This window comes from Spironucleus salmonicida, chromosome 3 (assembly GCF_000497125.1).
Source record: "Spironucleus salmonicida strain ATCC 50377 chromosome 3, whole genome shotgun sequence".
Taxonomy (NCBI): Eukaryota; Fornicata; order Diplomonadida; family Hexamitidae; genus Spironucleus; species Spironucleus salmonicida.
In genome coordinates this window covers 414,252-435,105 of record NC_090598.1, presented here as the reverse complement: position 1 = coordinate 435,105, position 20,854 = coordinate 414,252, and the positions used below count along the sequence as shown (strand labels likewise).

Here is a 20,854-nt window from a genome sequence, read left to right as displayed (position 1 = left end):
CACTACCAAATGCAGACAGAATTAAACACTATGATTATTTAATATCTTAATCATCTTAAGACTACCAATTCTGTTGCTGATATAGATTAATTGGATGTAGCTATATCGTGTTTGAAGGACACTTTTAAAGTTTAAGACAACATATCATCTCCAGAACTTCTTACTATAGTCTCTTAGAGAGAAAATAACTCTGGTGAGACATCAGAATCTCTCAAAAACAAGGGAAATGAAGCAATGAAAGCTAAAAATTTTGAAGATGCATAAATTTTCTATACCAAGGCTATAGATAGATCTATTAGGTTTGGCGAACCAACTGAGGCTCGTTCTATATACCTGGCGAACCGTGCTATGGCAAGACATGATATGAGCGACCTTTCAAATGCTGTCAAAGATTTAAGAGAAGCTTTAGTACTTAACCCTTCTTATACTAAAGGTAATGTTCGCCTAGCTACTTATTTAGAAGAGGATAATCTCAAAGAGCAGGCAAACTAAGAATGGAAAAAGCTGCTAGCTCAAGATTCTAATAATTCTTCTTATTAATAAGGTGTAGAGCGTACAAAGCTGGATGCTCCCCCATAAATACCTGATTTAGGCGAATTGAAAGATAAAATACCAGGGTTAGGTGACATATAAAATGATCCTGAATTTGCAGAAATGATGAAGAACCCTAAGGTTTAACAATTGGCGGAATAAGTAAAAACTAATCCTATGGCTGCTATGAGTGCACTTTCTGATCCAGAGCTTGCTCCATACTTCTAAAAAATTATGGCCAAGCTTGCACCAGGTCTTGGTGATATGTTTGGCGGTATGGGAGGCGCTGGAGGTGCAAACCCATTTGGTGGTATGTTCGGAGGTTAGTGATCTTTCTCTCACTGTATTTAAATATTAGGATATTTACTTATTATCAGCGCCTTCAAATCTTCCATAGATTGCTTTCCATCCAATACTTATATATCCATCTGCAGGTGGTTTTATAATACAAAACCCAAATCATAATACTTTAGATCCACTAAACTTAAGGAGTCATACGTATGTGCTTTTTAAAGTGGGCTTATTTATATTTTAACCTTATTACATTATCTAATAAGTACAATCAGGTCCATTTAACTATCATCTAACAAAAGAAAGTCTTCTTAAGATTAGAATAAAACTCTTTTAAGAAAATTAATATCTTCTACTGGAACCTGAAAAGTAACTTACTCTTCTAAGTTATGAGTCAAAGAAATTAAAATTCCATGTAATAAACAACGACATCTTGACGATTAATAAAATATACGTGAATAACTCTAAGATTTTGCCTTATGAATAACCAATATAGAGCTATTTTTTGGATACAATATGAAAATATTCGTCTTTGCTCTGTCATTTATCAATTAATGATTTGTTTCAAGATTCATGATGCTTAATAATTATTTAATTTATTTGCGGTAATTAGGATCTTGATATAATGAGGATGCTTAACTTTCAAAATTTGTCTGAATCGATACAAATGACATTTCGAAACTTTACTAATTATATATAAAATATATTTATCCTTAGTAATGAGAAAAATATTTTAATCACCATATGAATAGCAACCATATTACTTAGAAACATAGTTACTCTATGGAAAAGATAAATTATATGTTTAGTTCATGAATGAAACAAGAGTAGTTCCTCCTTAAAAATCCACTAAAGACTAATCTTAAATTTCATATTTAAAATTGATATAGTAAAATCTCAAACAAACCTAAAATATACCAGAAAATCCTATCAAATAAGCATAAAATACATCTGTTGAATCTAACCAACTAATATATGAGTTATTACCTAAAACTGGAATTTTTAGAAAAAGACCAACCAGTGGTAAACTTTAAAGTGCAGGGCTAAGGACTAGTTAAACAATAAAATATTAAAATTAAAAGATGCCTAATGGTATGATTATATCATATAAGTGAGTTTTAGTTTCTTATTAATTTACATAAGATTATAATTATTATTCGATAGAATCAAATTACGATTGATGTCACTTGTAATGCAAATATTGACCAATTAATAGTATACTTTGTTAAATTAAACTATTAAATAAAACAAGATAATCACTGAACTAACTCAGTAAAATCTTTGATTGAAAAATCTGCAATATCTTTGCCCCTATCACCAATGCAAACAACCATCGCCCCTGCAGCTTTTGCCGCCTAAATACCAATAGGTGAATCTTCAAATATTACACAATTTTAAATATTGACGTTAAGCTATTTTGCAGCCTCCAAAAATACCGCAGGATTAGGTTTACCTATGCCAACATCATCACATGAAACAAAAACATTTGGAACAACATCAGTTGCTTTATGGTGTTCGAAAAATTATCTATTAATTTTAGTAGGATTGGCACTAGCTATTGCAATTTTAGCATTTTAAGCATATAACTTTTGTAAAAATTCTTTTGCTCCTGGAACAAATGTAGAATGCTTAACATTCTTACTATAAATATCACATTTTCTATCAAAAAGTTATTATGCTGAAACACTAGGCTTATAATATGTTACAATTTCTTTACATATATCCATGAGAGTATTACCTTGAATTAATGGCAGATAATGATCCATATCTAACTTTACATCATACTCTTTGTACAGCTAATCTTCAGTCATTTACCAGACTTTATGAGTGAGAGCTAAAGTTCCATCAAAATCAAATATAATAGCTTCGGCCTCCTATATTTTTTTCATCATTTTAAAATTCTTGTCAATTACAAATATAAATTATATAACTTGTTAATATATTTTTATTTGTTAATTATACACAAAAATATATTAAATACAATAGGATCTAACAATAATGGGTTTATATAAATTAATAATATAACTCATAAACCATATTTCACTACAAATAAATGTTTTCCCGGATAAAGTCAACTAATTAAATTATATCTTGATCATCACATACAGTTTAAATCATAAATCCTAAATCATCCATGATAGTTTTGTTTAACAACACAAGCTAGCTCATAAATTCCCCTTATATATTTGAATTGCTAAGGGTCTCTATCAAGTCCTATTTGAATTATTCACTTATTTAACTAGGAAATTTAGGGTAACGTTGGTCTCCAAAAACATAATAAAATTCCTGTTTTAGGGCATTAATTTACTATAATAGAAATGCTTTTTGACCATCTTTTAATTTTTCCTTTGACATTTTTATATTATCCTGAAATTTTTTTCCATCAGAGTTTAATATAACACCTTGTTTTATGAGATCCATAACATTAAAATCCTCATAAGAAAAATTAGTCCCTCTCAGCTATAAAAGGTCTTTATTTTAATTAATTTAATCGTTTGTAGGAAAAGCTTTAAAAGTGCTAAATATCAATTTTGAATTTTGATTGTTGAAATCTGCTATAAATTAAAGCATTTAAATACGTGTTTTAGGATAATTCTATAGTTAATGATTGAAAGATTTTTATATATTATCCACATTTATTATCATTGAATAAATTAAGTTAACTGCATTCAGAAAGTCTTATGGTTAAAGACAGAAATGAACTTTAGTTAAATAAGGTCTTTGTAGTATATGTTAGAAGAAAAAGTCAGAAATAATTAATACTTAATCAAATTTATTATTATATGGTCTATCAAAAAATTCTATATTTGAAATTTGTCGAGATGTTGTGCCATATGAAAGCAATCTATTCATCAATGTATCTTAATCATTCGTATGAATAAATAATATTTTAGAATGATAACTTAAAACATAATTAAATATTTATTTAAACTTTTCTGTTGTTGAAAAAGTGGATATGGAATTATAAAAATATTTTGATTTTGGTTTAACAAATAAATTTATGGCAAATGAAGCACTATACTAAGAATTTACCCCAAATGTATTATATTCAAGTTCTGTAAAGCAATCAATCTCTTGTCTGAATATTGATTTTTATAAATCCCCCACATATGCGATTTTTCCACCTTTAAAAAGTGTTACTGCTTTAAGTAGTACTAAAAAATCTGTAAAATCATCAATTTATACTACATAATAGGTCGAACTTTCTATAAACTCTAAGCATTGCTAGATTAAATCCGTATTTTAAGTAATCTTTCTAATGATATCCTCTTTAAAAGTGCTTTGTTTGAAGGTAGCACCGGGTATTTTGTCAAGCTGCAAGGTTTCAACTTTTTTAAAGTAAACTTATGAAGGTGGATATGAAATGGGCTATTCCCATAATGATATTTATTTCTCTCTTTTAAGAGCCTTTGTTTTCCTAGTTTTTTACTAGATTTAATGTCTTTACTAAGTAGTTTTGTACATTTTAATATATAAATTTATATACATATATAATTAGTATTATTTATAATGTAGTTCCTTTAAAATACTAAGGTATATGAATTTTTTTTAAGAAACTTTAAAAAATAAGTTGATGACACTAATATAATTTAATTATAAAAGTATAATGCTTAATTATTATCTTATTAGCCATTTATGTTCAGATAGAAAGATATATTTCCTATTATTTTATAATATATTGACATACTAAATGGGAGTTAGCAATTGATCAGTAATAGTAATCTAGGGTAACTCTTTTAATTTATAAATCCAAATACATAAGAACAGTATCAGTAATTGAAAATGCATTATTAGTCTTCTTAATATGTTATCCAATGTGAATTAAAATAAATATTAACAAATTATTAAATTATTAAATTATTAAAAGGAGAAAAAGATTATGATTAAGATATTATTTTAGATCACTTATTATAATAGGACTAATTATTTAATCAAGAATTTTAAAATTTGGAGATTATTTCAAAATACTAGACATAAATAGCATTATAAAATTTGAATATATTCCTAACTTTGAAGTAGAAATAAATAATGACATTTGCCTAATAATTTGATTTGCTTGAGGAGATTGCTTATTATTCTCCTTTGGATTTTGACTACGAGAAATGTAGAATTTTAGGAATAAGAAGATGGAAATTATTTTTTATACTACTTAGTTAATTAATTGAATAATCTTAAACTTAAGCTAATTAATTACTACAATATTTATTTAAAATAAAAGACTATAAAACTTTATTTTTCGTGAATCCTTTAATATAATTTATTAACTTAAATTTTGATTACTCGCTATAAGTTCCACTTTTTAAAACCCCTAGTATTTATGAAACTGGAATTACTGAAACCTAAAACTTATTTTGCTAATTTGTTACTAAATAAAAGGATGAATTAATAACAATAAATGATATATTAGTATTTTTTGATATAGAAATTGAATAATTACCGGTTTTTATATACAAATTGTTATTATCAAGATAATAATTTGACAAATATCTTATAACTAATGTAATTTCATGTACAATCTTACATAAAAATAAGCTTATTATTAATTACAAACCTTTGGATGAAAATAAAGCAAAGTAAATAATAAAAAACCAAAGTAATTCTGTATTATCTTATTAGTCTAGATATATAGACTAGAATATGATTATTAAATTATTTAGTTAATAGTTTTAGAATATTTAGTTAGATTTAACCCTTAAGATTTCAACAACATTGTTAGGATTAAGTTCTATTACCGTCCAGTAATAATAAAATTTTTAAGATTACATTTAGTCACATCCTATTGATTTAATATCAGATCAATAATTACAATTGTAAAATGATTATTAAACGCTGGCGTCAATTTTTATTTATGATATAGTTTATTAAAATGGTGAGATTATAAATTAGATTAAATAGTAATAGCTTTAATATCGATATATCCTTTACCTATAATAATTTTAGGGATTTGATATAAATTTTAGATTATTTAATTCAGATATAAATTATATAACATAGCAAAAACAGCAAAATCTGATTACTGAATAAAATTTTTCAAATATTATTATTAATTACAGTAAATCAACATAAATTGATGAAACCTAGTTTTTTTCGGACATGTAGGCGAATCTATTGTATTTACCAGATACTGTTAATAATTTGACTTTATAAGCATTCAAAATACTGAAAAAATAGCTTAAAACTGCATCAAAAAAAAGTGAAATTTTAAATATTTTAAGACTCTTAGATTTGCATTTTAATCCTAAAATAATTGATATAGATTAGTATCCTTTAGATGTTATAGTAATTACACTATTATCTAAACAAGAATTTCGATGCAATAATGAACAATTACCTTATATATGCAATATTGCATTAGATTTATAAATTCAAAGTTAAAAACTAATATTACTACTAGATAGTCTTTTAAATAATAATACACTTAACCAATTTCTTGAGTCTGAATATATAGTATTTTAGTATTATAGTTTTATGGAATAGTTAACTGGGGTTGATTATTTTATATAAAAGGCTAAACTTTATACGAATTTTAAAATGTCATAAATGTTACTACCAGGTTAAATTATTATGGAAATTTAACATTATTCCCTAAATTTTTCTTAACTATGTCAAACATATGGGTGCATAACATAATTTTAGAAACTGAATTATTATACTAGTATGTTATAATAAGAAACTATTGAGAGTTAATAATAATTTGAACTAATATGTTATTTTTAATAATTTCATGATAATATATATTAGTTATCTCCAACTCTTTTAAAAAGGCTGATTGACATTTTACTATGTTAAGTTTGTGATCACATTATAGATAATAAAGATATATATCATAATATGGAGTATATAATACCATTTTCTAGTTTAAATATAACTTTTAAAGCCGAAATTTTAGGAGATTATGATGCTTCCATAAAATTTGAAAATTTTTATCTATAAAATTAAAAACTATATCAAAAATTATAAATACTTGGTTTATAAGAGCAAAATTATAGTGCAATATTATGGCGAAATAACCATTACAATTATGATAATAATATAAGTTCAAATTTTTTTGATGATTTTATGTTTAATTTAAAAGATTCAGATTTATTTTATAATAAATTAAGAAGGGTGAATACATTTTAATTAAAAGTATCATTATTTTTAGCATCACAAATACGATAAGGAAGAAGTATTAGCGGATATAATATTAATAATTTTATGCTAATGTAACCGTATTTCGTTATTGAGCCATTATGCACCATTATGTTATAAGAAGATCAAATTTAATAACTGGTGCGTTAATTGGATGAGATATAACTAAATATAAATACTTATTACACTATATTATTACAGTATAATGATTTTAAAGACTAACTATAGACTGAAATATAAGATATAAAAATTGGAACATATTTTTTACATAGATAAGAATAGCTTAAAAATTAGAACAGTATAAAAGTACTTTAAATTATTGAATAAATACATTAATTTTTACTATAAGTAATCAATACTCATATAACTGAAATTATATAATTAAAAATCTGCTTAATTATTAAATTAATTTTAAAGCTTATTTTATTAGATGAACTAAACTATGAAATCTTGGATGCATTATTAATAAATGAATATCAATAATTAATGTCAACAATAAGTATAGGTTTTATTGAAATTATAGAATTGATAAAATTTAATCCAATACTAAAATCTAATTCAAGAGTATAAAAATTGGTAAAAATATTTAGTAAAAATGTTTTCAATTATGCAATATTGTAAGATAAAATCTAATATTAAAATGTATCTATTGATTAGTAAATAAATAAATTTTTAATTACGATAATTCAACTACCTGAAAATATATTATCTACTGTTGAAAACGTATTCTATCCGCTAACAAATTAGAAAATTTTATCTATTTTTAAATATAAGTGTAAAGATTCAATAAATATTGTGATTCCATTTGATTTAGTATTTAGTGATGATACCAAATGTAAAAAAGTAATAAAATTTTCTAGAGAAAATTTTATCGAAGAACTTAAATTATAGGACTTATTTATTTACCTTAACTAGTAATTATTAATCTCACAAGGAATATTTGCAAATACAAGAATAAACTACATAAATTGTATTCCTTTATGCAGATTAATGAATAGTGAAGTACTAAAATTGTTATAATAAAGGTATAAATACTAAAATAGTAATATCTATGTTGGCATAATGTAATTTGTAGAATTCACTTCTATTTATTAAATTCTAACTAATTCATTATATCTTAGTCTAGAGCTGAAAAAACTAAATCTTGAAGATCCAAACTTTACGAAAATATCTTAATTTAACAAAAAAGAACTATTGGATTTCTAAGATAAACTATCATATTCATATTTATCTGAATATTTCTAGATATAATCTAATATTAGACCTTATGCATTATAAAATAATTTCTTAATATCATATGTATTATCCTCATTAATAACTTGTTACTTTGGAATTGGTGATAGACATTTAGATAATATTTGTGTTCTATAAGATGGGTAAATATTATAAATAGATTTAGAACATGCTTGGTTTTAAGGTCTTAAATCAAAAGTTTAAGAAATAATTCCATTTAGGTTTACTAAAATTTTCTCTTCTTTATATTCTGATAATTTGTTTGAATAACTATTCGTTGCATGTCATAAAGCATTATTCCAAAACTAGGAAGTTGTGTAGTTTGTATTAGATTCAACTCCAAATCCACTAATTAAATAAATTGTTAAATAAAAATTACAATGTAAATACTAAGGTAGTACAACAATTGAATAGTAAGTTAATATTTTAACTAAGGAAGCTATAAATATAGATGAACTAATGAAAATGTGGAAGGGTTGGATGTATTGGTTTTGATAAAAAGTACTCATTTTATTTATGCAATTTTATATTTTAATAAAAACATCAAATTAGTATGTAAAATATTAGTTACTTCCTTGGAATCTGAATAAGTAATCATTTCAACCATTAATTATTTAGAATAAATAGTTTTAAGTTATTACTCAGTGGTATTTAACTAAAAATATTCGGTAGGTGAACATTATAACCACTAGGTTAAAAAATTATGAGATAAACTTGCCTCAAAAGTGCAATCATCCATAGTAATCAATCCATAACCACAAAAAGTTAGTACCCCACAGTCTTTACATTAGGATCTAAAACTCTTGCAGTATTAACATGCACGTCTTATTAGTTAATTACATGAATTTATTATTGTTATACTGCAAAATATAACTGTCTTATAGTCTCTAAGATTTTTTGAAGATGATATGCAACTGTAGTGCAGTGATTAATTAATGTTTCTTATATCTAAATTTTTAAAAATTTAAATTGATTTTTATTCATTAAATATATGAGTTCTATTAACTACTGATAAAAATCCCTTAAATTATTTATTATATTATAAAGATTAAACTAAAAGGTCCAAAAACCCAAATGTATGATATAGTAAAAATTCTTCTATAAATTAAACATAATTATTGGAAATTAATCCAAATCGATTTAAATCTAAGATATGCATTTATACTCTAACCGGTTATGTTCCATCTAGACATAATAACTAAACATAGTCGTTTGACAACTCATAATCATGAATTTTAACCACAACACTAACATATTTATTATTATCCTTAATAGATAATTAAGATAATTATTAAAGACTTTACTATACAATTATATTTTTTTAACTATAGATATGTTATAGTTTTAATCGTTGAAAATAAAAATTTCAAGATCATCTGCTGAAAAAGACTTTATAGATATAGTATTTCTTACAATAACGTTCTCTAATAATATAATATCAAATATGTTATAATCAGCATGATTCATGTACTCAGGTTACTTATTTTATTTTTAGTTGTTCATATGAAGCATAAATTTAGTTACAATTTCTTAGTTTGTATTAGTTTATATTATAAGATAGAAATACCTTTATTCGTGCGTTAGTTTACTTTTGTACTTAATCCAACCTAGCACATTACAAGGTATATTTAGTTTAATCATTTATATTTTATATTATTCTTATATAATATTATATATACCATTTCTCTTACCACTTTAAAAATGTCCCGTATTTTCATTAAGAATATTCCAGCATCTGCCACTGAATTGCAAATTAAGGAGCATTTTTAATAAATCGGAAACATTACTGACACATAAATAATCACTAACTCTGATAAGACATCACGGTGCATAGGGTACATTGGGTTTGCAGAGGCTACATCAGCAGAGCGTGCAGTGAAGCTTAGATCCAATACTTACATTGGAGGAAGAAAAATTTAAATATAAATTGCTGTTTCTCACAAGGTAGCTCAGGAAAACCAGTTAAAAGACTAGAAAAAGCAGAAAAACCTATCGCAAGGCGCTCGAGCACTAGCAGAGTAGCTAATAGCGGAAGGAGGCGATTTACTAAAGTAATATCTAAACACTGGCTCTGGATGGGAGTAGAATATAGTAGTGCCATAAAAACAATAAAATAATTAAAAGCAGCTATAAATCGACTCACAAGAAGCCCGCCCAGCTGAAAATGGAGAAATAGATGACTCAAAAATCAAAATTTCCAACCTTCCAACCCTCACCACTACCGATCAAATCCAAACGCATTTCGCACCATTCGGCGAAATCTCGGATGTCGTCCTGGCGACGAATCCGCTCACCAAGCAGCCAACTGGTGTTGCATATGTCCAATTCGCGCTCCCAGAGGCTGCAAAGCGCGCTGTTCTCGCTCAGGAAACACAAATCAACGGCAAATTCGTCAGAATAACGCAGGGCCGCACCTCAGCGATCTAGGAGTTCATTCGCACCAAGGAATACAAGGCGAAGGGCTTCGACAAGAACAACAAGCTGGCCTGGAACCCGCTGATTCAGCGCCAGCAGAACATCGTGGACGCGCTGCAGGCGCATTTGGGCGACAAAGCAGCGCTGATTCAGGACAGCGCAGTGACGCTGGCAGCCGCGGAGGCGTACCTACAGAAGGAGCTTAAGGCGGCGTTTAAGGCCGAAAACATCGCTTTTAGCCCCTCGCACAATCGCAGTAAAAACGTCATTTTGTGCAAAAATCTGCCGATTTCGACGGTCGAAAAGGACGTAAAACAGCTTTTCGAGCAGTTTGGAATCGTCGTTTACTGCAAAGCGTTTTTCGCGGGTTTTTGCATCGTAAAATTCGCTGAAAATGGCGACGCGCGACGCGCTTTCGGAAAGCTCTGCTTCAAGAAAATGGGGAATGAAAAAGTGCCTATGATGCTGGAATTTGCGTGCGTTTTGAGCGCGGAAGAGCAAGTTCAGGAGGCTGAAAATGCGGCCCTTAAGGTCGAAACGGAGGCCAAAATGGACCAAATGGTCAGTGTGTGTATCCGAAACATTTCGTTCGCGACAGATAAAACGTAAATTGAGCATATTATTAAAGAATAGATATAATAATACGAATAAATCACAATTCCATAAAATGAAATTTCGCATAAAGGGTATTGCTTCGTGACTGTGCAAGAAAGCTAACTGAATAAGGTCATATCTGCGCTTAGTTAGGTTATGCAGGACGGTTTTCGGTGGGAGCCTTAAAAAGCGCGTGCTACAGTTAGCCAAAATAACACAAATTCAACACGGTTAATGATCAAAAATTTAGCTTTCCAGGCGAATCAAGCAGAATTGAGACAACTTTTAAACTAGTTTGGTAAGGTTGCAGCATTGCGTTGTCCGAAGAACTTAGATGGTGGTTTGCGTGGTTTCGCTTTCGTCGAATATAGCACGTCACGTGAGGCGCGAGAAGCGATTGAAGGCATAAATGGTGTGCATTTTTATGGTAGACGACTGGTCATAGAAGTGGCTAAAGAAGAAGAACAGGGCGCAAAGGATGGCGGTTAAGAATGAAAGACATTGGTTTTAGGCTGTTAGTAATTAAACTTTTTTTTGAGTGGCAAGTTTTATTTTAAATATTTAAGCAAGCGAGATTAGAAATTAAGTGGTTATATAACAGGTATAATAATATATAATAACATAGTTTGATAAATCTTTATAATGGAACTTAATAATAATTTTCTGATATTATACTCCTAATAATTAGATTTGGCATTTTAAGGCTATGGAATTGACTATTTAGCAATTGCAAATGTGCTGCAAAATATTTCACCTGATTAAATCGAAAGATTTTCAAAAGCATTCTACTGTTATTCTTAATAGTCTTTAAGTAATTACTTAAAGTAGAGATGTGGCGGAAAAGGATAAAATCTGATGTAATACTGTATACAAGATCGTTATACACTTTGGGCTACCTTAATAAAAAAATCAATCAAAGGACTTGGAACTGATGAAAAAATGCTTACAGAGCTTCTTATATTAGCTAGTGAAGAAGATATGGTACTTATTTAAGAAAAATATTTCGAAATTTATGATAAGGAGATGCTTGAGGACATATCATCTGATTTTTCTAAAAATGCCATGCTTAAATTTTTAAAAGCTTGGGTATATGCTATGAGATATCCAAAATAATATATTATTGAAGAAGTAGAGCTTCTCAAAACAACTTTAGCAGCAAAATCGGTTGACTAACAGATTATTATAAAATTCCTTACCACTATTACACCTGAGTAATTTAGGGAGATAAATGATCTTTACCTATAAAATGCTAAATAGACGATAAAATAAGCTATGATAAAAGCATTTACTGGTAAGATTTAGTATGCTATCGTTATGGGAGTTGAATTTTTAATAAGTGGAACACAGGCTTGTGCTTTTGCGTTCTCTAAGTCACTTAAATCAAAAGAATAATCAATATTATGTATAACTGCTCTTTTAAGAGATAGATATAGAAGTTAATTTTCATAAATCTATAGCTAAGTAGCTGGGAAAACATTAGAAGAAGATTTAAAGATAGGGTTTGAAGATATATCTGATACTATTATTACTCTTTGGAATTGAAAATTTAATTTAATTTATATAAGAAATTATCAAACAGAATATCACTGGGCCTTCCAAATTGCCAATAATGCTTTTTCCATATGACTGCTGAAATCACCTTTAATATCTTTAGCAAGTGATCCATATTTAGTGTATTATGTATTGATATCAGTACATCTATCTCTATATAGTGCAGTAAAATTGATAATTGTTTTCTCATTTGTACCAGCTCCCTTGATTGCTTTGTGAATAACAAAAGCAGCTGCTTTGGAAGGACAAATAAGTACGTCATGGGCGAGACAAAAAGCGTATTCAGATTTACCTGATAGTTCCTTTTTCAAATGTTCACGAAGAGGTTTACCGGTAGTCTTTTCGTATGCTTCCGCAATTTAGACAAATTCTGCAGGAGTAGAAGTTGTAAGAATACGAATAATAGCTTGCTCGTCTGTACCAGCACCCTTCATCGCCTATTTAAGAGTATCAACGTCTTAAGCTATTGAGTTTCTAGTGAAACGGGTTTGATACATCCAAGCTTTAATCAATTTAGCCCAAGGTGCTTTGTTGGAAATATCATCAGAAATCTCTTCAATCATTTCTTTTTTGTAGAGTCTGAAATATTCTTTTTAAAGAATTTCCATATCGGTTGTAGTTCCCATGATTATAAGCTCACAAAGAGATTTTTCGTCAGTTCCAAGACCCTTGATGGCCTCTTTAAGTAATTAAACCCAAAGTTAATATCTCTTAGTGAAGCATGCAGTGAGGAATTTATCAAATGTTCCAGATGTTTCTTTTTAGAGCAGTTTAACTACGTCCTTGCCATAGCAGCAATAATATGCTTGAGAGACTCCAGCGCAATCATCTGGCGTACATGCAGCAATAACATCAATTATCGCCTTTTCATCGGTTCCCATACCATTACATGCTTTCTAAATAGTAGTAGCATGTTAGACCCATTTAGCTTTACGATCTGCCATTTTAAGAAAAAAACTTTTAGTATTTATACTATAATAGCTAATATTAATGATTCAGTTAATTGTAGAACAAATTATTTAACTTATTTTTCATATAACGCATAAGACCTAAAGAAATCCACATTACATCAGCGTAGCCTCAGTTTTTACCTGGTTCAAATTATAAAGATTTTAAACCATATCATAAGATCAATAGAATTGTGTAAAAACGCTTTATTTACAGTAAAATAAGTTAAACCTATTTACTATTTATTTTAAAAATAAAGATATCAAATCGTCTTTTAAAATGTCGAAAACTAACGCCGACTTTGTAAGATTGGCTGAATAGATCTAAGTAGCCTGTAAGGGTGCTGGTACAGACGAAGCTAAAATTATAGACGTAATTTGCCAGTGTACACCCGACGAGCTCTTTGAAGTCACCAAGGCATTTTACTGCTGTTATGGCAAAGACCTCAGCACAGTTATCAAGAAAGAAACTTCTGGAAAATTAGAAGATCTTTTACTCGCGTGTTTCGAGCCAAGATATAAGTTCTGGGCCACACAGCTGAAAAAGGCCATCAAAGGCATGGGCACCGACGAGCGCACGCTTGCAGAACTCATTTTCATGGCCGACGAGAACGATATGAAGGAGATCAGTAACGCATATTTCAGGTTGTTTAAAGCCCAAATGGTGGAAGACGTCGCTGATGACCTCTCAAAGAACCCCTTTTCACGCCTTATTAAGGCCTGGATGTGTCAGACCAGATTCGACCGCAACTAGGCGTAGCAGGACGCTACCACCATGACCCAGGCAATTAAAGGCGCCGGAACTGATGAGCAGGCTGTTATCCGCATGCTCTGCACTTCTACATCCAAAGAGTACGCCCAAATCGCCCAAATTTACGAGCAGAACAACAAGAAATCTCTTCGCGACGCTATTAAGGGTGATTTTGCTGGAAAGGCTGAGTATGCGTTCCTCCTTGCACACGATTTCCTCATTGCAGGTGCCCAAGCCTGTGCCTTCATTTTGCATAAGTCCATGAAGGGCGCCGGGACGAAGGAGGTCAACATGATAAACGCCGCCGCGCTGTTCAGAGACAGGTATAGATCTGTTGTAAATGAATATTATCCAAAGTTCAGCGGTTCGCTCGCAAAAGACATCAAATCTGACTTTTCCGGTAATATGGAAAAGTCCCTCCTTTTAATATGGGACGCAAAGTGACAGATTTCATTTAACAAATATCACTCCAGGTACTGCTTTTCGCCTTCCTCATTGATATAATATGCCATACCGTCATCGTCTATCAAAATTTCCTATTCGATGTTCATATCTCCGATATTCATGTCAATTACTTCGCCATTTTCATCATAAAATACTTCTTTTTCCTAATCCCCTTCAGCTGTTTCCCAAATTGGTTTGTCAGAGTTCTCATAGTTAAATTATGGCTCATCATCCTTTTCTTGTTTTTCAGTTTTCGATATTTCGGTTTTCTCCTCTTCGTGGTCCGCTTCCTCTTCTTCTTCATCATCTTCATAGGTGTAATCATCTGATTCTTGCTCTCCAGAAGCAACTTTTTTGTCTCTCTACTATATTTTTTGTTTCCTAGTTAGTTTTGTGCTTGCTTTTTCTTATTTTTCTTTTTCCTCTTACTAAGCTGCTAATACATACCAGGGTAGCTCTTCGGCCTACTCTACTTCTTCAGATTTCTCAGGCTCATAATCTGAAGGCATATTATACTCTTCCACTAATTCATCTTACATAGCGTACACATCGTATTCTGGCTTCATCTAACTCATCACACCTTTGATTTAGGGTTAGTTGACTTTTTCAACATCCTCTGCAACAACAGGTACTTCTACTTCTTTAAATTTATCAGGATTATCAATGATATCCTAATAGTAGTTCATATCATCAGCTTTGTAAATGTCGCTAGTTTCCAATCCAGCTATCTCTTCTAAATTAGGATCCTCTTAATCTGCTATGCTATGTTTCATCAAAGCCTCTAAATCTAAATCACCAGGAACTTCTCCATATTATTAGATATAAATTTCTCTAAAAGCTTCTAATTAGCTATTATACTGCTTCTTCTCCTTGATTTCCTTGATTTCACCTTCGGTCATTTCCTCGAAATTTTCTTCATCAATTTCCTCTTCAACCTATTGAGAACCGGAATATGACATTTCAGCATTAATTTTTTCTAATTAATCGCTAAAATCTTCCTCTTCGTCTTCAACATCTTCTTCGTTAGTAACAGATAAATCCTCCCCTGACGAGATCTCAATTTTTACTTACAACTAATATTACATCACCTTCTAATTTGACTCGGAAATATTTTAAATATCCTTCGAAAGCACTAACTCCTATTGTAATACGTCGTCTCCTTCACACTTCCACAAGCTCAGGAATTCTGAAATACTCATTCGCTCATCAGAATTGAACACCAGACACTTTTTAATAATATTTTAAATATATTTTTCTGTTAATTCTATAAACTTAAACATTTTACCTTTATTATAAGAAAAAAGCTCTTTTGCTTCTCCATTTTGCCCAGGATTTATGAAAGGCTGTGATATTGCTTTTGTGAAATAATCTTGCATATTAGAAACTTACTATGAGCTTCCAGACATTAAAACTTTCAGTATTTTGCTGATTTATTATTGCTAAGGCAAATCTGTTATATCAGTACTCAAGCTTGCTGATGCTGTTAAAACTGCTAAAATTACTGTTTATAATGGAGTAGGCATTTCTCGTTGTTTGCTATTTTTTGATTTGAAATTGAAATTGTCGGCAGCAATTTTACTGGTTAAGTGCACAAAATAATTGAAATTAAAAATTATTTATGCAAAACTTTTTATATCAGCTCTTTTCATTTTTTTCTACTTTGGAACTGCAACAAACGAATGATACAAACATAAAAATAATAATGCCAGACTCCACACATCACTGGATGGCTATCTGACACCAAAAATAAGTTCTGGTGCTTGGAAACATGCTCCCATAACTATTCTATTGTTATCAATTTTAAGTGAATCTGTATTTTCAAATACAAACAAAACATGCACTTCTAATGTTATTAAGTCTACAAAAACTTATGTTGGATCAATACCTCCGTATGAGCGGAATTTTCCGTTTTCAAGTCCGTTTACAGCGACTTCCTAAGTTTACACAAAGTTTAGAAACTCTGCTAGGTTAGCTATAATACGCTTAATCTGTTTCATGCCAAACTACATTTTTTCTAGAGTATCTTATAGATTTTGAGGCCTTGGAATGAATTTTTTGTGTGGATTTTACCAGCTCAAATCCTACGTTTAATTTGTTATTATATCACTTAAACGAAAAATATTTTCGGCTTTCTTGAAGTAAAGTTTCGAATATTAATCATTTTATTCGTAAGGTCTAATATCATATAACTCCAAAAGCTAGAATTTCCCTTTAAATTATTTATTAGTATACTGAATAGCATTGAATATTTCCTATGATGTATTTTTTAGTTGATCAGATACCATAAATAACAAGTTTGTTGCTGAAAAAAGTTCAATAAAATCATAGATGACGTAGGGTACCAAAAAGTCATCAAAAATCAAATATTCATTTGAAATTTATCTCATTTAGTTGTTCTATGCATTAATTTCTTTTAGCAAATTCACTAAATTCTGATCTATTTCTGTAAAATGGAACGAAATCGAATTTGCTGGCAATGGTTAGAATGCGAACTTTTCTATTTTACCATAACCAATATTTAGTCTAGTTAGATTTTAATGGAAAATCGAATGATTTTAATCTAAAATTGTTTCTGAAACTGCATTTTTACCATCTAAACTTAAATTTTGTGGAGTTGATGCTGTGAAATTTTCAATTAAAACATTCAAACTTTTGCTGAAAGCAGATAGAAGCTACGTCTTTGATAACTTTGTAGATACTTCACTTTTTAAATAAAGTGGTAAAATAAATTTAATAAGATTTCTAATATTCGATGGTTCATTTGAAAGCAAATCAAATTTTTATAATTTTTCATGATAATAACTAGCAACATATTTTTCTAGAAGGATGCGGGATTACTCCGTCTTTAGACTTAAATCAGTCTCGTTTTAATTTAATTTTTTGAAATTATCAGCTAAAAACTGTGACTGGTGCTACATATTTTATTTAAATTAATTAAGCTTCACCAGTCCTTCGTTGAATTATTTGGATATTCTATAAATAATAGCAGTTAGATGCGGGAAATAATTTTTAGCATATGCTGAAAGCTACATTTTTTATGAAGAAACAATTGGATCTGATGAAAATTATTGAAGTGTAAGATCAATAAAGGTATCTAAATCATTTTATTAAGATTCTGAATTCAGCATAATTCTAAATTGTTCTTATGGATAAAATGGATTGAGTGCTATAAATTGGTCATCGTCTGAAAACGGTTTTTATTATATTTGATTATCTAAATCAGCCCAAGGAGAATCAATAGTTTATACTAAATCATGATTTTCTGTAAATGAGTAATATTAGACAATATGATAGAGATCTTTGCATAACATTATATACTGATTTTTAAATAATTCTGACACATGACCTAATTTATATGTTAGTAAATTATCAATAAACTCTTTATACTAAGCATCGTCTGATTTCATTAAGCTAATACGAGTTTTCTTAATTAAGTCGTTTTAACGTTTAGTTACGCCTAACCCTATGTAATCATCATCACATGTATTAATACTAGAAACTTTACCGCAAATAATACAATTTTCAGTACCAACAAAAAAGTAATCATTACTGATTCTTGAAAGGCCTAAAAATTTTATTTAAGAATTAAATAAGACTTTTGCTCCTTTGATAACAAGCTAAAATCCTGCTTAATTTATTACAATTTTTTCAATTTGAGTTAAATCAGCACATGGACTTTCATATACAACTTCTAAATTATATATTAATCCGTTACAACACGTTACAATATAACCACTTTCAGTGGGTAAAACTTTATTTAGCCTGTAATTACCACTATAAGAATAGTTTAGAATAGGAGGTTAAAGATTAAAAGTAAGAGTTGTATTCAAGTCAAAAATAAAAAATGGGCCGTCAATAGTTTAAATAAATATTTGGTTAATAAATGAATTAAAACACATTAACCTAATTTTACCTGTGATATTAAAATCAAGTGCTTATCTCTTTGTATCAGCCTCAATTGTGAAAACTTTATCATCAGAACAAATGATAACATGTTATTTAAACAAAATCTCAGCAAACTGAATATTATTAATTTTTCCAGTTCCTTTATAAAAAATCTCTGGTTAAATCTGTATATCCCACGAATATATAATGTTATCTGCTACATAAAAAGCTGAATTTCCAATATAATTAAAATCAGTAATTTATTAATATGAAGGTGTTGAAAATTAAATTTTTCCGTTGCCTATTTCCAAAATTACTAAAAATTAATTATTATCTGCTTTTAATATTGCTAATAATATTTCAACTTAGCCAGGTCTTGGAAAGAACCTAGCTTACACTATTGAATGATTAACTGGAATTTAAAGTATAATTTTCAGAGGATTCTCCTAATTGGCATTGTGGTATTCTATAGTTTTATTAGTAAGTAAAGTAAGAGCAGTATCAGATGTTAATAGACTTGCTAGAACAGACTGATCTGTATAATAAATTTTTTTAATAGTATCCATTTGATTTGGAGTGGAAACATATATATCATATTATATTTTTAATAAATAGATATTTGTTACGTTTTATTTGAAAAGGAATGAGAGAGATAATAACTTTACAAATTGGATAATGTGGCAACTAAATAGGCTCTGAGTTTTGGAGAACCATCATGAGCGAACATTGTTCATATACAGATTCAGCTTCAACATTTCTATATGATGGTAATAAACAATTTCCATAAGCTAGAGGTGTTTTGGTGGATATGGAAGAAGGTGTTTTAAATCAAATATTTAAGTCAGAGTTATCTATGATTTTTGACAAAAAATCAACAGTATCTGGAGTTGATGGTTCTGGTAATAATTTTTCGGAAGGATTCTCACGCCATGGTTAAGAGCAGAAAGATAATCTTTTAGAAGCAATTCGTTTCCAAGCTGAACGTTGCGACTCTCTGCAAGGGTTTTTGTCTTTTTCTTCTCTAGGTGGTGGAACTGGATCTGGTCTTGGTGCTTTTCTCATGGAACTTACCCGTGAAACATATCCAGGTGTATCCATAATTTCATCTGCTGTTATTCCATCTGTAGAAGCAGCCGACGTTATTACCGCGCCATATAATACAGTTTTCTCTTTATCGTCTTTGCTTAATTCTGCAGATCTAGTGCTACCTTTTGATAACGACAAAATTTATTAATCATATGATTAAGTTAAATAGGGTCTAGGTACAGGTGGACTGTCAAATTTTTAGACAATTCAAATTAAGAAACAGAAATCAATTCTTGATGAACTGCGAGATGTACTAAAATAGAAAAAGTCTAATGAGCTTACAAAAACTGAAGAATAATCATAATAATAGTAAAAGTAACATTCACGACCGTTCCCCTAAATTAATGAGGCTATTGCTACCACGCTATCATCAATAACTGCATCAATGCGCTTTGGCGGGGAGATGAACGTAGATTTAAACGAAATTTCGACTAATTTAGTCCCATTCTAGGAACTTAATATAGCTTGCTCTGCACTTGCTCCTCTTCCATTTTAAAAATCTTTTAGATCAATTTAACCTGCCATTCGATAACTTTTCACTGGAATTTCCCAACTTACCAATTCGACCAGCGGACCTAGTCTAAGCAGTGCTATTTTTGCGCGTGGAAATGTAGATTCTGGTACTGTATCTAGTTGCTTAGAGGGAGTCACTATCAGACATCCTGAATGGGGTGTTAGGGGATTCAAAATGGGCATTACTGATGGAGGAAATGGTAATGAAAACGTTGTTAGTTTACGTAATTCTAGTAGTATTTTAGGTAACATAAAAGGTATTTAGGAGATGTACTCCAAAATGCGAAATAGAAAGATGTATTTACATCATTATTTAAAATGGATGGAACTTGACGAGATTGACAGGAGAAATGCACGGGTTTTGGAGGTCGTTAATGGATATGAAGGAATTGAGGGGCGGATGGTTGTTGATCAAGAGAAGATAAAAGGGTATGGGAAGTGGAATAGTCCTGTTATTTTTTGACCGAATCGAGCATATTTT

The 20,854-nt window shown here is 29.5% G+C and overlaps 11 protein-coding genes across 11 annotated transcripts; 6 read left to right on the top strand and 5 right to left on the bottom strand. All coding sequences in view use genetic code 6, as the record gives it.

Moving 5' to 3' along the window:
• Positions 1-9: 9 nt before the first annotated feature.
• SS50377_22509 (Small glutamine-rich tetratricopeptide repeat-containing protein) lies at positions 10-861 on the top strand (the record flags this gene model as incomplete). Its single annotated transcript, XM_067906399.1, has 1 exon — positions 10-861. The coding sequence occupies one exon, from the start codon at positions 10-12 to the stop codon at positions 859-861; it is 852 nt and encodes a 283-aa protein (XP_067765667.1).
• Positions 862-869: 8 nt separating this feature from the next.
• SS50377_22508 (uncharacterized protein) lies at positions 870-1,496 on the bottom strand (the record flags this gene model as incomplete). The annotated part of the gene is made up of 1 exon (XM_067906398.1): positions 870-1,496. One exon carries the CDS (start codon positions 1,494-1,496, stop codon positions 870-872), a length of 627 nt encoding a protein of 208 aa, XP_067765666.1.
• A 582-nt stretch (positions 1,497-2,078) lies between these two features.
• SS50377_22507 (Beta-phosphoglucomutase) lies at positions 2,079-2,714 on the bottom strand (the record flags this gene model as incomplete). Its single annotated transcript, XM_067906397.1, has 1 exon — positions 2,079-2,714. The coding sequence occupies one exon, from the start codon at positions 2,712-2,714 to the stop codon at positions 2,079-2,081; it is 636 nt and encodes a 211-aa protein (XP_067765665.1).
• A 148-nt stretch (positions 2,715-2,862) lies between these two features.
• SS50377_22506 (uncharacterized protein) lies at positions 2,863-4,287 on the bottom strand (the record flags this gene model as incomplete). The annotated part of the gene is made up of 1 exon (XM_067906396.1): positions 2,863-4,287. The coding sequence occupies one exon, from the start codon at positions 4,285-4,287 to the stop codon at positions 2,863-2,865; it is 1,425 nt and encodes a 474-aa protein (XP_067765664.1).
• Positions 4,288-7,944: 3,657 nt separating this feature from the next.
• SS50377_22505 (Kinase, PIK) lies at positions 7,945-8,682 on the top strand (the record flags this gene model as incomplete). Its single annotated transcript, XM_067906395.1, has 1 exon — positions 7,945-8,682. One exon carries the CDS (start codon positions 7,945-7,947, stop codon positions 8,680-8,682), a length of 738 nt encoding a protein of 245 aa, XP_067765663.1.
• A 1,206-nt stretch (positions 8,683-9,888) lies between these two features.
• SS50377_22504 (putative polyadenylate-binding protein) lies at positions 9,889-11,691 on the top strand (the record flags this gene model as incomplete). Its single annotated transcript, XM_067906394.1, has 1 exon — positions 9,889-11,691. One exon carries the CDS (start codon positions 9,889-9,891, stop codon positions 11,689-11,691), a length of 1,803 nt encoding a protein of 600 aa, XP_067765662.1.
• A 147-nt stretch (positions 11,692-11,838) lies between these two features.
• On the top strand, positions 11,839-12,738 carry SS50377_22503 (Annexin 8; the record flags this gene model as incomplete). The annotated part of the gene is made up of 1 exon (XM_067906393.1): positions 11,839-12,738. The coding sequence occupies one exon, from the start codon at positions 11,839-11,841 to the stop codon at positions 12,736-12,738; it is 900 nt and encodes a 299-aa protein (XP_067765661.1).
• Positions 12,739-12,779: 41 nt separating this feature from the next.
• SS50377_22502 (Annexin 1) lies at positions 12,780-13,691 on the bottom strand (the record flags this gene model as incomplete). The annotated part of the gene is made up of 1 exon (XM_067906392.1): positions 12,780-13,691. The coding sequence occupies one exon, from the start codon at positions 13,689-13,691 to the stop codon at positions 12,780-12,782; it is 912 nt and encodes a 303-aa protein (XP_067765660.1).
• A 283-nt stretch (positions 13,692-13,974) lies between these two features.
• Positions 13,975-14,889, top strand: SS50377_22501 (Annexin 2; the record flags this gene model as incomplete). The annotated part of the gene is made up of 1 exon (XM_067906391.1): positions 13,975-14,889. One exon carries the CDS (start codon positions 13,975-13,977, stop codon positions 14,887-14,889), a length of 915 nt encoding a protein of 304 aa, XP_067765659.1.
• A 20-nt stretch (positions 14,890-14,909) lies between these two features.
• Positions 14,910-19,340, bottom strand: SS50377_22500 (uncharacterized protein; the record flags this gene model as incomplete). The annotated part of the gene is made up of 1 exon (XM_067906390.1): positions 14,910-19,340. The coding sequence occupies one exon, from the start codon at positions 19,338-19,340 to the stop codon at positions 14,910-14,912; it is 4,431 nt and encodes a 1,476-aa protein (XP_067765658.1).
• A 77-nt stretch (positions 19,341-19,417) lies between these two features.
• SS50377_22499 (Epsilon tubulin) lies at positions 19,418-20,836 on the top strand (the record flags this gene model as incomplete). The annotated part of the gene is made up of 1 exon (XM_067906389.1): positions 19,418-20,836. One exon carries the CDS (start codon positions 19,418-19,420, stop codon positions 20,834-20,836), a length of 1,419 nt encoding a protein of 472 aa, XP_067765657.1.
• Between the last annotated feature and the right edge of the window lie 18 nt (positions 20,837-20,854).